This window comes from Antrostomus carolinensis, unplaced genomic scaffold, assembly GCF_000700745.2.
Source record: "Antrostomus carolinensis isolate BGI_N321 unplaced genomic scaffold, ASM70074v2 scaffold15611, whole genome shotgun sequence".
NCBI lineage: Eukaryota > Metazoa > Chordata > Aves > Caprimulgiformes > Caprimulgidae > Antrostomus > Antrostomus carolinensis.
The window spans coordinates 3,444-18,673 of NW_010293653.1; the positions used below are offsets into that span (position 1 = coordinate 3,444).

General features: G+C 37.9%; 1 protein-coding gene across 1 annotated transcript in view; it reads right to left on the minus strand.

The window, feature by feature from the left end:
- The window catches only part of LOC104532219 (BRCA2-interacting transcriptional repressor EMSY), a gene marked incomplete at its 3' end in the record, with an annotated part of 24,699 nt that overhangs the window by 2,316 nt on the left and 7,153 nt on the right, over window positions 1-15,230 (minus strand). Inside the window, exons 5-9 of the mRNA XM_029087305.1 lie at window positions 15,074-15,230; window positions 13,804-13,956; window positions 10,168-10,427; window positions 5,127-5,406; window positions 1,664-1,981 (exon numbers count right to left, since the gene is read on the minus strand). The exon at window positions 15,074-15,230 is cut by the window's right edge and continues 7 nt beyond it. Of these exons, the coding sequence (XP_028943138.1) occupies window positions 1,664-1,981; window positions 5,127-5,406; window positions 10,168-10,427; window positions 13,804-13,956; window positions 15,074-15,230 (1,168 nt within the window). The remainder of the gene's footprint in view (window positions 1-1,663; window positions 1,982-5,126; window positions 5,407-10,167; window positions 10,428-13,803; window positions 13,957-15,073) is intronic.

Below are 15,230 nucleotides of genomic sequence, written 5' to 3' on the forward strand. Positions count from 1 at the left end.
TAATTACTCTGAATAAATTTTAAAATATTTCTGCACAAAGAATATTAGTGGATGTAAGGAAGCAACTGTGACACTAGCTAGGGAAGGTTGCTTTAAGTAAACTGCTCTCTGTCCTCTTGGTTTATTTGTTATCTTGAAGCTACAAAGGAATTCAGCTGAAACAAGCTCTGAGCAGGATCAGCAAGAACAAAGGATGAGGACACCTTAGTACAGCAAGAATTCTCCTCCCTCTCTCTCTCTCTTGATTTGTGTAGTGGAATGGGACCTCTTCAAGACTCACTTCTCAGCTGCAAACCAGGAGATTCATGTCATCTGCTCAAAAGTGCATCCAGGACATTTGCATCTTACAGTCTGTTCCATGATGAGGTGGATGTATTGAACTGTGTTGGTCAAATGCCACGAAACACCCAGCCTGAATTAAGCCCATCTAAATGTAGGCACTTATATTTGTATACAAGTATTTCTAGGTGAACAATTTTGTCCATTTGGGATGTGAAACATCCTCCAGAGATTTTTTTTTTTCTTTCTAAGTTGATTATAAAAGCAGAGCAATTATGGAGCAAGTAAGCACCAAAGTTAAATAATGAAGTTAGGAAAGAGAAATTGAAGCCTTTGCATTTTCCAGACACAAAACTGTATGAAAAGTAAAAATTCCATGAAAATTAATTCACAAAGAATAGGTATCAGATGGTATTTACAAAGAAACTTTAACTAAAGAGAACACTGAGCCTAAACTCCTGGTGGAAGGCAAGGAGTGAAGCTCTTACTGATCAAATATCGTTCAGTGACTGGAGAACAAAGGCCTCTTATGTGTCTTCACTAGTGGTTATTTTTTCTTAGGCAATGGTTCTATAATCCAAAAGGAAGTTTATCAAAGGACAGGAGAGTAGGGCTGTTTATTCTTTCATTCTACGGTCTATTTTAATTCTTTGATCTAAATAGTATTAATATAAAATAATAATTTTACTGACATGATTAATATAAAATACGGACTTTGAAATACTTTGCACTTCTGTAGCACTTCTTCCTTTAGAATTAGGGAACTCTGCAAGCATTATTTCTTACTACATCTTACAGAGATAAGAACTATATTCTACAGCAGAGTAAAGCCAAAACAGAAAAATTACATGACTTGCACAAAGTCAACTGAATGAATCAACACTAAAAAAAGAATCCAGTCCAACTTCTACATCTTAGATCTAATTGTATTTGCTTTGACAAGTACCTCAAAAGTAGGTTTTGATTTCTGGACCTAAGAAAAAAATTAAAACATGGATTAACTTATTTTTCCAGTTGATATAGTTGACCAGCTCTTGGATCTTCAGAAAACTTCCAGGTTGCCAGTGACATTACTTTTGAAGATATTTCCATACCTTTCAATCTCTAAAGATAAAACATTTATTCCTAAAGCATGGTCTGTATACCTGAACCAAACAAGAAGAGTGGCAGAACCAAATTCTTCAATTATTGTTAGCTGAAAACAGTAAGACATCCTTCACTATCTACTTATATCCAGGTTTAATGGCAAATCTTGTATTAAAGTAATTATACCTTAATGACAACTCCCCCATGCACATCTTGAGACAGAATTCTGTCCTGCTTTCTGGAGTTGTGGTTAAACCTCACTAATCAGCAATATAACCCGAGATGTAACTCCAACTACCTGATTCCTGTTTGATCTGAATGGTGGGCTTAATGCCAGGTGGCAACTGAGATTGCTGCGGCTGCTGCTGAGCTACAGAAGATGGAACCAGCTGCTGCTGTTGCTGCTGTTGTTGTTGCTGCTGCTGTTGTTGTTGCTGCTGCTGCTGTTGTTGTTGTTGCTGCTGCTGTTGTTGTTGTTGTATTTGGTGCAGCTGCTGTTTGGGGGACTGCTGATGCTGTTTGGGAAACTGTGCTAAGATCTGAGTTGGATTCCCAACCAAACCTTTTGGGGAAGGTAGTCTGGTAGAGGCAACTTTGATTGCTGATGTAGACACACCTGTAAAAGAGTAAATGGTTTTAAGACTGAACAGTGCAACACTAAAAAAAAAAAAATATTATACTTTCTTAAATACTTTTGCACTTGAAATGTCGTTACCACTGAAAGATGCATAGATATACATGAGTTAAAAAAGGTCCCACATAGCAGAAGTGCTCTGTTCAGATGCAAGGGAACTGGGGTTGTTGAGCCTGGAGAAAAGGAGGCTGAGGGGAGACCTTCTCCCTCTCTACAACTACCTGAAAGGAGGGTGGAGATGTGGGTGTTTGTTTTTTCTCCCAAGTAACAAGTGATAGGACAAGAGGAAATGGCCTCAATTTGCATTAAAGGCATTTGAGATTGGATCTGAGGAAGAATTTCTTTGCTGAAAGGGTTCTGAGGCATTGGAAGGGGTTGCCCAGGGCAGTGGTGGAGTCCCCATCCCTGGAGGGATTCAAAAGATGGGCAGACGAGGTGCTCAGAGACCTGGTTTAGTAGTGGTCAGGTACGGCTAGACTCTGATCTCAAAGGTCTTTTCCAACCAAATGATTCTATGATTGATACAGATTTTAAAGGTAGCAGCAGAACAGCAGCTAAAGAAAGCCAACAACCCCACTCTACCTCCTGTATCATTTGTACTACGAATAATTCACAAATATTTTCAAATCCTGATCTTTAAGTTTCAAGAAAGCAAAATGCTTATAGTGAAAAGCATGACTGCAAAAACTTAGGGATATGAGGATGACAAATATCAAACCTGTCAACATTAGAAGAGAGTACCTGTCAATAAGCACAACATTGTTTTAAAAGCATGAATCAAAGAATAGTGTGTAATTTAGAAAACTATGGAATGTACATTTTTTTGTGCTGATAGGTTAGGTGACCTTACAATAAAGTGATTAAAACAAGTTTACACTCAGGTGGAAAGGTAAAGTTCCCAAATAAATCTTAATACTTCATTCTGTCATTCCCTTACACAGTTGTCACAACATTTCCAGCAAAATTTGTCTTCATCTATAACTCTAAACTGCATATCCCTAAGCACCAAAAAGGACAAACATAAAGTCCCTGTCTTATGAAGGCAGTTTTAACCAAGTTCCAGCTGGAAAATCAAAAGAAAATATCCTCTCATATTTCTCTACATTTATAGGTGGCAGTGATAATGACAGAAATCATAATAAGCTACAATTCTGGCAACCTTAAATAAGCAACCCTTTTCTCACTGCACCATCTAAGACAGTTCCTCCATTTCCTTGGTCAGCTGTTTTCATTCATGAATTTAACTTTCTTCACAGTTAGAGAGATTATCAGTTTATATGTTCACTGTGAGGGTGGTGAGACACTGGAACAGGTTGCCCAAAGAAGCTGTGGATGCCCCTCCCTGGAAGTGTTTGTGGCCAGGCTGGATGAGGCTTTGAGCAACCTGGTCTAGTGGAAGGTGTCCCTGCTGCTGGCAGGGGGGTTGGAACTGGATGATCTTTAAGGTCCCTTCCAACCCAAACCATTCTGATTCTATGTCACAAAATGTTTTACCAGCACCTTCTGCAGTGACACTGCTAATCTTGGGGGGAGGAGATAGTCCATCTAATATATTTTAGAATTAAAGCTTCTTCTGTGACCAAGCCCAACTAAAAATCCACAGTTCAAACAATATGAAATTCTATTGTAAGCCCTTCTGCTCTGTAGATCAGTATCTTCAGGATCTGATTAACAGAAGTAATAAGGAAGGCAAAATACCTCCTCAGCCTTGATTTGGTTGCCCATTTTTTTTGTGGAATGGAACAAGAATGGAAAATATGGACCAGGAAAAATTGCCATGTAACACTTGTGATTGTCAGGCACAGTGTTTTTCAAGTGCTGGCCACTGAGGTCCTTCCATTCATCCACAGCTTCCCTTCCAAATGGTTAGGTAGTGGCTGTGGAGTTGAATCAGTCAAGCTAGCACACATAGTTGGAATTAGAACAGAAACCTAGGAATTTTAATCCAGGCCCCACTTGGGTGTTGATTTTTAAGGACTTGAAAACTGAGATCTGATAAAATGCACATATAAAAAGGTGTGAACGTTTCTCCACCTTTCCAAATTGTCATCAGAATTAGTTGCCACAAGGAATATTCTAAAGACAGGGCATGTCAAGCATAAGTTGTACTCATCTAATGTGAACTTTGCATGCTTTGGTAAATCAGGCTTTCAGAGAAGCAATCTGAAATGGCTTTAAACTGAAAGAGGGGAGGTTTAGATTAGATATTAGGAAGAAATTCTTCACTGTGAGGGGGGCGATACACTTGCCCAGGTTGCCCAGAGAAGCTGTGGCTGCTCCTCCCTGGAAGTGTTGAAGGCCAGGTTGGATGAGGCTTTGAGCAACCTGGTCTAGTGGAAGGTGTCCCTGCTGATGGCAGGGGGGGTTGGGACTGGGTGATCTTTAAGGTCCCTTCCAACCCAAACCATTCTATGATTCTATGAAATAGTGGAAATATCCATTTTCCATGCATCTGACAGAGTTCTTAATGACAATCATTTTGAGGCTATAGTGTTTTAAGGCTGCAAGTAAAATCTTTTCAAAATTAAAAGCTATGCCACACCATCTCACCACATTCTCTTCAAAAAGAAGATCTGCACGTGAATTGTTGAAGTAAAGAGTGAAAGAGTTTGTCATAGTTTAATTTGTGAAGTATCTTGGATTAGTTTCATCATTAGACTTCGTTCACTTCTCCTGTGCTTTACTCATGTGTAAACACAAAGTACATCTCCTTTATGCTATTCTAAAAGCAAAGTCCAATCCATCAGTGAAAGAGCTCTTTTTCTGGAGAAAAGGAGGCTGAGGGGAGACCTTCTCGCTCTCTACAACTACCTGAAATCGCTCTCCCAGGTAACAAGCGATAGAACAAGAGGAAATGTCCCCAAGTTGCACCAGGGGAGGTTTAAATTGGATACGAGGAAAAACTTCTTGACCAAAAGGGCAGTCAAGCATTGGAACAGGCTGCCCAGGGAGGTGGTGGAGTCACCTTCCCTGGTGGGATGTAAAAGACAGGTAGACGAGGTGCTTAGGGACATGGTTTAGAGGTGGAATTGGCAGTGTTGGGTTTATGGTTGGACTCAATGATCTTAAAGGTCTTTTCCAACCATGAGGATTCTGTGATTCTATAAATATAATGTTATTGCCATACCTTGTGCTACTGTTGACATAACCACTGACGGTGTTGATGATACCACAGCAGTCACAGCAATAGTATTTGCAGTACAGGAGGCAGTGGAACAGCTACTGCTGCTGCTGCTGCTGCTGCTGACCAAAGAGGACTGAGAAGCAGTTATAACCACTGGTTGTTTTTGAGTAGTTGAGGCAATGACTGATGTTGGGACAAGTTTCGTAACCGCTGCATAGTTGTGGGATTTTGAAAGGATGTTGGGTACAAAAGTTGAGCTTGGAGAGGTGGTTACTATTATCACCTGAAAGAAGAAAAAAGAACAACAAGAAATTCATTTGTTCTTTGCATTTATTTAAAAGCATAAAATTGCAGTAATATACCTGTCTATGTGGATTTAGTTTTAAGGATACACATTTATTAAGACCATTTAAGAGTGTTATATTCACATTTGCTGGTGATAAAAAAACTTCAATTAGTTTGAAGAAGTGGTGATAAAAATTTCCTGAAAATTAGAAGTTAGTTTTGGTTGTTTGGTTTGGATTTTTTTATTTTTTTTTGGAGAAAAACAACTGCTATGTAATTAAAGTAGAATTATCTCACATCTGAAGGCAAATGGACAGGAATTAACCATTTGGCCTTGTTAAACTGGGCCAGGAAGCCTGAAGCCCATTTTAAATAGAACTGAAGGGATTTCAAGCAAGTTTTAAACACCATTCTCCCAAACCTTGCACATACATCAGGAAATGGCAATGAGAGAACAGATTATTTTTTTTAACAGTTAATAAGCAGTTGCTGAGTCAGTAATGGGTAATATTTTTGATCCATAAGCCTGTAAACAGTATTTCATCAGTGAAAAACCTGGTTTAGGTTTAAAACAAGTTCTGCTTTAACTAGTGCTCTCAATAACAAGAAATTCCTCCTTATCTGTCTGAAAACCATTTGTCTAAAGACAATAAACATTACCCCTGCTGCGAGTTACAATTACAATGTCATTAATCTGATTTGACATAGAAAAACATAGACCTCATTGTAACATTGGAAGAGGTCTGTTCTTATGTAACTGACCTAAAAAACTCAGCATGTCTTAAATATTGAATATGGGGACTGTTTAAATAAAGAGATTCCTTTTATTCCACTTATATATATATCTCCTTGCACTTATACACAGTTAAAATAGAAACACACAGCACAGAAATACAACATATTTTCAGTTTACCATGCAAGAAAATTGAGAAATTGTTTTAATAATGCAATTCTCCCAATAAAAAATTTGTTTTTTAAAAACTTTGAAAATTAGAACTTATTAATGATTTGATGTAACAAAAGCACACAGAAAAAAAAGGTACAGAAGGAGTAAAGAAAACTTAAGTCAACTCAAACCAAGTCTTAAGTCTTACACTACTACCCAAGGACTATTGCAATCTTGCCTGATAGAGAAAATAAATAATATGATAACGGCACTAGAAACAGACTTAAGTCACAGATTGAGCAGTAAGAGATTAAGAGTTTATAATTGATTTAAACAAAAAAAAAAAAAGAAAAAAAAAAAGAAATAACCACATGGATGGAATAAAAGCACAAATTTCACCACCATGGCTGCCTCTGCCTCTCCTTTCCTCTCAGCAGTGCTTAGTTTTATGGTCCCCACTACTTAGCTAAGCCTTTAGTATCTTCATCTGAGGAAAACAAAAACCTTTCTACTACCATGAGCTACAGCAGGTTGACCCCACAACTGACCAATGCCTGAAGGACAAGTTCTCCACATCTGCTGCCCTACCACTTTACTGTATTCTCCAGGGAGAACGTTTTCATAGAATCACAGACTGCTTTGGGTTGGAAGGGACCTTAAAGATCATCCAGTTCCAACCCCCCTGCCAGCAGCAGGGTCACCTTCCACTAGACCAGGTTGCTCAAAGCCTCATCCAGCCTGGCCTTCAACACTTCCAGGGAGGAGCAGCCACAACTTACTTGGGCAACCTGTTCCAGTGTCTGACCACCCTCACAGTGAAGAAGTTTTCACTGTGATGCAGTTTTCTCTGCACCACTCTTATTTTCGCCTTCTGCTAACCCCGATTTAATCAAAACACCCTTCTGAAATTGCTCTTAGGCTATGACCATGCAGACAAACTCAACACGACGCAGACTGATTCTGCAAGGCTTGCAGGTGAAAAGATCCCATAATGTGCCTCTGGAATTTTATCCTGTTTTTTACATAGTCAGTTAACAACAGAAACACTTCCCAAGTGTTTGAATTTTAGGGCCAGCTCCATTCCACCTTGGATAATTAATTTAGGAATATAGTCAAAGGATAACTTGCAGTTAAAAAAAAGCAGATTATTCACATTAAACTTCCTATATAATCTGTAGTGCAACAAGGCAGGTTCAGCATGTCATCTAAGCACAGACAGGTAGGATGAATATGGGCATAATCACAACTCCTGAACACCACTGTTCTTCTTTCAAAGACAGAGATAAAACCATCAGTCCACGAATATCACTTACTAATACTGTATTTAATCATGCAAGGAAAAAAAAAAGCTTAAAAAACATTACAATTCAACAATAATTGCTGTCCTGGGACTATGCAGGTTTGGATCTCTTTATTCTATTTCTTATTTCAAAATTAACACACCAGAACAAAGTTTAGTGATCTTCATATATGAAGTATATCCAGAAAAGAGAATTTTCAGGGAAAAATGTAAAATCATTAAAGCTCAATTATATTTTTGAGATACTATCTTCTCATGTATGTTGAAATCATCAAAATAACCTCATCATGGTTACCAAAATTGCATCACAGTTTTTTTATAGCAGAAAGACTGCCTGATTAAAGAAAAAAGTTACTTTTTTGTTCTTATTGATTTTAATTGTTAAGTTAAAAACTAATTCCTAACATACATTTAATTTAGTCCTGTCAGCTCTATTTTGAGAGACATCAAAACCTTGTACCTGAAGAAATAAAGGCATTAACTGCAAGAAGCTCCACTAGCTAGATTTCCTTCCGTGTCCCAGACAGAGGACTTCATTATAAGAGAATCCAAAAATTGGAGCTGTGACATTATTAGTTGTTAAGACAAATCTTCCTCCAACCTACTAAAATGTCAAAACAATTCAGCAAGCTGGCAAGCAGAAACAAAGAATTTCATTCATACCCAACAACTTCACTCATATCCAACTGCACTTGTTTAAAATAGTACATTTCCAATTTGAGTCTAACGAGTCTGACATTTAATTTCAAAGGGATCCCTTTGAAAGGGATTTCTCCCACCCAAATGATCCAGTTACATATTTTGACATATCTAAATCCAACAAAAAGAGGGCAGTGTGACAAGTTCAGATACAAATGCCACTACAGCTACCTAATAAAACAAGTGATGATTTTCCTATCACTGCAGATTAGTAAGAGAGTCAAAAAATTCTATGCAAAACAAACCCTAAATTTTCCATGTCAGAACAAGCAGAGGCACAACTGCAGAAAAGACTCTATCAACAGTCCATCCTCTTCCTTTTGGAGGTTTAATACACTCTCATCTTTAAATACCATGATATTTAACACTCATACTTCATAGAATACTAGAGATGTTTGAGGTAAAAAAAATTCTTCCTGCACAAAAGCTGAGCCTAACAAAAGCAACAGGATGGGTAGGTTAAGCCCCATCCCAGCTGTGGATTTGCTGCACTGAATGCTGGACATTTTATTTGATGGTTTATGCTTGTTCACAAATTTCTATACATGTCTTCAGAGATGAAATTTGATTAAGGACACTGATGAAGAATTGAAAATCAAATAAAAACATTTAAGAGCTCTAAAGTGGAAAAAGGCCAGAAAGCAAGTTCTTTAATGTATAGTACTTCAGTTAATCTTCCTTGATTTTAAAGTTTCCCAAAATCAGGACATGGGAACGTTGCTAATCCAAACAGAGTCATAAAACAATTAAGTCTAAACTGTGTGAAAGTTTGAGCTCAATAGTCAAACTCTCACAGTTGGAAAAATACGCTCGTTAGGGGCCAGCCTACCATCAGCCTGTCAGTATCAAGGCCAAATTAATTCCACAGACCCACCCCATGTCTGCCTTAATTAAAAAGTGTACCAAGAATGAACTTGGTCTGAGCCATTAACCTTATTTTAAATCTTAAGAACAAAAAAGCAGACACATCTGAAATACTTTCTAAAGGATAGGAAAGTAGTTGTGCCATAGATCAGGCATGTAAAATTCAAGTTCAATATAAGATTTCAACACAAAAAGCCTTTTCCACACACTGCACTCTGGTGAAAGCTGGGCACACTCAGCTGAAATAATGCAACTGATTTTGACCACTATAACACTGTTAATGTAGAATGAGAAATGGCACACTAGTACTGAAAGGAAAATAAAGCCCCCCAGTCTTTCATCAGCTCCAAGAATAAGCTTTATAGACACCAAAAAAGTAGTCTCTAGACAAAAGGCTTGGCAAGGGAAAGCCCATGCCACCTCTGCTGGAATTCCACTACTGCAAAGAATAGTTATAAATAAGGAAAATAGAAATAAGAAAGATTACCTTTGACCAATAGTTGTTACCATCTGAAGGCTGTTCAGTGGCCTATGTGATCCAGTTCTCAGTGGACTAGTGTCCATATCACAAAACCCAACACCACAAATGGTACTAACTGGCAACCTTGTTGGCAGTCTCACCAGAGAGGCCAAGAATTGAATGAGCATGGAGACTGAATCCCCTCTCATCCCTAGAAGTGGTCCCTTCAGGTCAGGGTTGAGGCACATTGGTGGGGCAGTCTGGGGGAAGCTTGCACTCCCGCTGCCTGTGCTGTACCTGTTCTGTGGATAAAAAGAGGGCTTCAGTCTCCACGGCTGTCAATCCAGGTCCTTTCACACACAGGTGAACTAAATTCATACAAGAGTTTGGTTTTTCTCTTTGTTTGTTTTAAAGAGGGATTACCTTATCCCAAGTGCAATCCTTTAAAAAAACAGCTAGACAGTTCATAGAAAGGAAGAGTCAAACATCACATCTTAATTTCATTGATAAAACCAGAATAAAGTAACATTTGGCAGCTTCCCCCACATACCTTCTGTGTTGTCGTGTTTGTTGTCTGTGTTGAGGGCTTAGTGAAGGTTATTTTCACAGGCGACATGTGTGGTGGTAAGGAGTTGGCAATGCTCTGCATTATATTACTCATCTTGGGGCTGCCACTTACAGGCACCGTGATAGTTTTAGTGACAGGAGTCACTGCCTTCGGGACTTCTTTCAGAAGAACAGGGGAAGAACTAGAAGAATTTGTTCGCCGTCTTTTGCGGGGCTTTTCATCATCATCTGAGCAGCTGACACCTGGAAAAGAAGTACTTTTCCTAAATTATGATTTTCCCCATCTTTGACTCTCACTGCTTTCTAAAACATTACAACTTGCTGAGTCTTATACCCACTTTAAAATAAGAGAAAAAGAAACAGAAGATAAATTATTTCTCATGGTCACATCTAACCTGTATTACATCACAGATGGTCTTAGTCCTTGATATAGACCCCACTTAAAGTGCCATAAAGCAAAGTAACAAACCCTAAAAACTCAAGTTACTCACTTACTGGGTTATTTCATTCAGTTCAAGAGATTAAAAGAATGTTAAAAGCCAGTTCAGGTTCTGTCTCCAGAAGTTTGACTGATGAGACTACGTACACAAGAAGTCTGGGATAACATCATGCAGATTTTGGTTTAAAACTTTACACTACCTTGTTGTCGCTGCTTTTCTGTACAGCAACTGGACTACTGAAGTTTATCCTCCTGCACTCTTCTCTGATTTTAACCTTTGTACCTACTTTTATGCCATGTTTTTCATTACAGTACCCTTCTCCCTTTCACCTCAACACAGCATTTCAAGATCCCTCTTTTTTTTTTGATGACATACTTTAACCATGAAGGTCAAACCTCACTATTAGCTTCTGCCTTGTTTAGTGTGTTTTGTGGAAAAGCTATAAAACAGCACCTAACACACATTAATGAAAAACCTAAGTTCAGCCTCAGAGGAGTTCATATTTCCTCACAATCATCTACTGCACACATATAAAAACAATCTGCTGCAATATTCAGCTGAGCAAAGGATAACTGCGTGATCAATGCACCTTCAACCCACATGAAACTTCCCAAAATAGGCAATAAGTTCATAAATTGGTATAAGAAATACAGTTTAATAACCCTGAAAATCTCTTACAGTTATGGGGTAGCATTTGTTTACCAAAATTACCCAGTGTTAAAACAATTAAAAAACAAAGATATTCAGAAAATATACAAACCCCCTTACAAAGAACAAGACTGAAGATGATGTTCTGTGTGCCTGGGGCTTACAGACAAAAAATGCTGTCACAGGAAAAAGCAGCCTTGCTGGTAACCCAAGCAAACTTGGTTGGCAGTCAGTCTCTAATTACAGTAAAGAACTAATTATGGTCAATCTCTAATTAAAATAACTAAATATTCTGGCATTCAGTAAGTGAAGATGCAGGAATTAACATGGACAAGGAAGTGCCCAGTAGCACAGCCAGTGATTTCTGAAAAATGGGATTCTCTCTGAGTACCAGTCCCAGCTCATTTGCAGGAACACTTCAGAAGGCTGACAGTTGTAACGACACAAAGGATGGGAAACTGAACTAGAGAAGGGAACCAAAGGCTCTATTTTCAGTTTGCTTTGAATTCTAAAAATGCAGTTTTAGCTGGCTGTAGCAGAACAGATGAAGCATGGATCTACGAGTCTGGATTTCAAAGCTCTAATCAACAATTTACTTTATGGCCCTGAACAAGCTTAGCAGTGATGACCATCTATGAAGCAGAGATTTGGTTACACGACTGTAAAGGTTTTTAAGTATTACTGTGAGTGCACTATGCAAACTTACAACTGTGAGGTCACTAATCACATTGAAAATGTGCAGGAATTTCAGAATCCACCTGAATCAAAAATCCACGTGCAGCTAGGATGTTAGGACACAGCTGTTATTTTGGTGGGTCACCAAGAAATACTGAAGATAAAGTGATTTGTTTGTGGTCCTCATCCACAAAAAAAAAAACAACAAACCAAAAACCAAAACAAAACACAGAAGTAAGAAAATAAGATTAAACTAGCAGAACATTATCTTACATTAAGTACAGCTCATTTAATCTGTTTTCACTGCTGGGGTTCTGTAAGAATGTTCTTCCTATAATTTCATGCTAGAAATTGCATTTACATAAAGTTTTCCACAAGCATTTGGCTAAAAGGTAAAACAGCTCGACTGTAACTCACACTTGACAAGCAAGGAAGCAGAGGCACGGAGAGGTTAATGGCTCAATCAGACTGTGACTTGGATGAGGTCACACAAAAGATCAGTGGCAAAGTCAGGACTATAACTCAGGCCTCCTGAGTTTTGCCCTAAAGCAGGTTTGTTAAAACTAAAGTGACTGATATAACACATTCTGAAAGACACATGATTCCTTAAACAAAACAGAAGCAAAATGAAGCACGCAAAGTGGGGAAAAAATAAAATCTAGGGATGGATGGTATAAAAATGAGAACCTTTCATCCTTCTGTCTTGTGTCTAGACTGGTTTTATACTCATTATTATGTAATAAATCAATAGAGGTCTGAATTAAATTTTTAAGAGGTTAAGAATATTTTCCCCCTGAATCTTTAAACTAAAGTTGAGTGATTAGTGCATTAAATCAGAAAAATACAAAATCTTAATGCAATGGGTTCCATGGCTTGATATAACTATTAAAGCCAGCGGTCTGCAGGTAACATTATATTTATATGTAATGTGGCATTTTTGACTAGCTAGAAGTTTATACAAACATGCACACACAGCATAAAGATTAAAATATTTTTTAAAATATTTAAGGTATCCACAGCAAGCATAAAAATGGCACTTAACTTCACTATTAATCTTTATTTCTCACCTGCATTTTGATAGACAACAAATAAGGACAGAAGGAAATATTTTTAATTGTCAGTTAAATAAAACTACCTTTGATGAGGTGGACATACGTATAAGGACATATTCTGCTTTTAGAACTAGCTGATTTATTAGTTAAAGAAAGAAGGAGGGGTAATGGGGGACAAGAGAAAAAGTGTTTCTAGACGTTATGCCCTGCATTTCCAGATTTAAATACATGAAGATCTCTGGTGAGATTTCACATGGAGTTTTCACAGTCACCCAGAAATACAAGCCTCACTAAGATTTGCTTCCAAATAAATCACAAAATGGCCAGACATAGTTAATGTAAGTGTATAAATGCCTGCCAAATTACTGTATTGTAAAAAAAGTCTATGTCAACTGTGAAAGTAGAAAGGAGGGACCTTTCCTAACTCAAATAAGTGACTACTATGCATTATTTAAGCGAAAGGAAGAGGGAAGTCCTCTGCAGAAGCAACCAGAGAGACAACTTCTGAAAAAGCTGGATTAGAAATGCCCTGATATACAGCAATTCCTGTATTTTATTTTCAAAATACTTTTCACTCTTGTTGCCCTTGCCACTACTGCTCCCTGCAGCATTTTACAGCGAGTGGATTTATCCTGAACACAATTTCTCTGGAAAAGGGAAGCAATAAATTCATTCTTTAGACTAAATGAAGGCATAAAGGCATTATATGACTTGCCCAAGGTCAGTGTTTAACTCAGTCCATGCTTCAGCTACAAGACTGTCCCTTTCTTTCCCTTTTGTTAATCAGTTGCTAGTATCACTTACTTTTGACGTAAACAGTACTTCCACTTGGCAAGACGACTACATTGGAGGCTGGACTGGCGGGTCTGGGGGACTTCACTGTTGCTACACTGCCACTTGGAACAGGGGTAGATGTTGGGGTTGAAGTGGTACTTGTGTAGGAATAGCAAACCACCACTGAAGAGGAGAAAAGACACCTTCCATATAACTGAAGTGCAGAATCCCATTATTCTATCACTATTTTAACAATTGAAATGGAAGCTGAAGACTTATTGGGTCATTATCCACATCTTTGCCTCTGCAATCCTGTTACTGTTGAATACTCCCCAGTATGACCTAAGCACGGCCACGGAATTAATGGCCTTCAAAGACAACACAGAAATCTAACCTCCCCTCCTCCCATCCCCAGAAATCCGTGCTGCCAATTCCAGGTATTTTTATTTGTATTGATCTGATGTTTTACTTTACAATTTGTTACTTCTCATTTTAGCATTAATTCAATATTTAAATCTTTTTTGCTTCTCTGTAAATGACCGTACCTAGACTGGTAACTGACAGAAAACAGCTAACACGTCTCTCCTCAACGGTACATTGGTTGAAGAAACTAAAATATTCCTTCAGCAATGAACAATTGATTTTGCTAATCAGTCCTTTTTAAACTGTTGCTTATGAGTAATAGTAATGATCCATTATTTCTCACAAAACCAGAATGAAACAGTCTGTTTCAAGAAGTGTTACACATTCCCTTGTTGCATGAAGCATAATTCAAGCCTGTTCAGCCCAGTTAGATGGAATGTGTACTGGCATTATTTAGAAGGCACAGGGAAAGCAAAAAGCAATCTCTTCAATTGTTAACTTGGTATGTTTAATCTGAAGTAAAAAAACAAAACAAAAAAACAACCTACACCAGCACAATTTAACAAAGTGTTCTGAAACACCTTTCACCACTTACAGAATTTTGCAAACTTTTAAGTCATTGGTCCAAGTTTTCCCTAGTTTACAGGGATTAACAAGTTCACCAGTGAATTTCCTCTTCATTTCCTGGCAATTTGCTTTTTTTAATTTCAGTTGCTAGTGTGCTCACTAACACAAAGCTGTCAGATTTATGCTGCAGATGCATCTTTTTTAAAAATAAGATTTTTTTTTCATATTTCTAAGAATACTGTGCAATAAGAATGATTCAGATTTGTAAAAAAAAAATATATCTAACACTTAAAACCTAAGATGACAATTTATACTATGATTTTATTTTTATATTCCCATAGATTGCAGTAGAATCCCAACTTTCTCTCACCTTCTTTGTTTCCGGTTTCTGCAGGAACTGGAAGAGATGCGTTGTGCTGAACAGCTGCATTGGCAACAGCATTAGCAGTAACAGTAAAAGCTGTTTGTGGAACAAGCCGTGGCATCAGTGGCACCAGTCGACGACCTTCTATAGACCATTCGGAAGA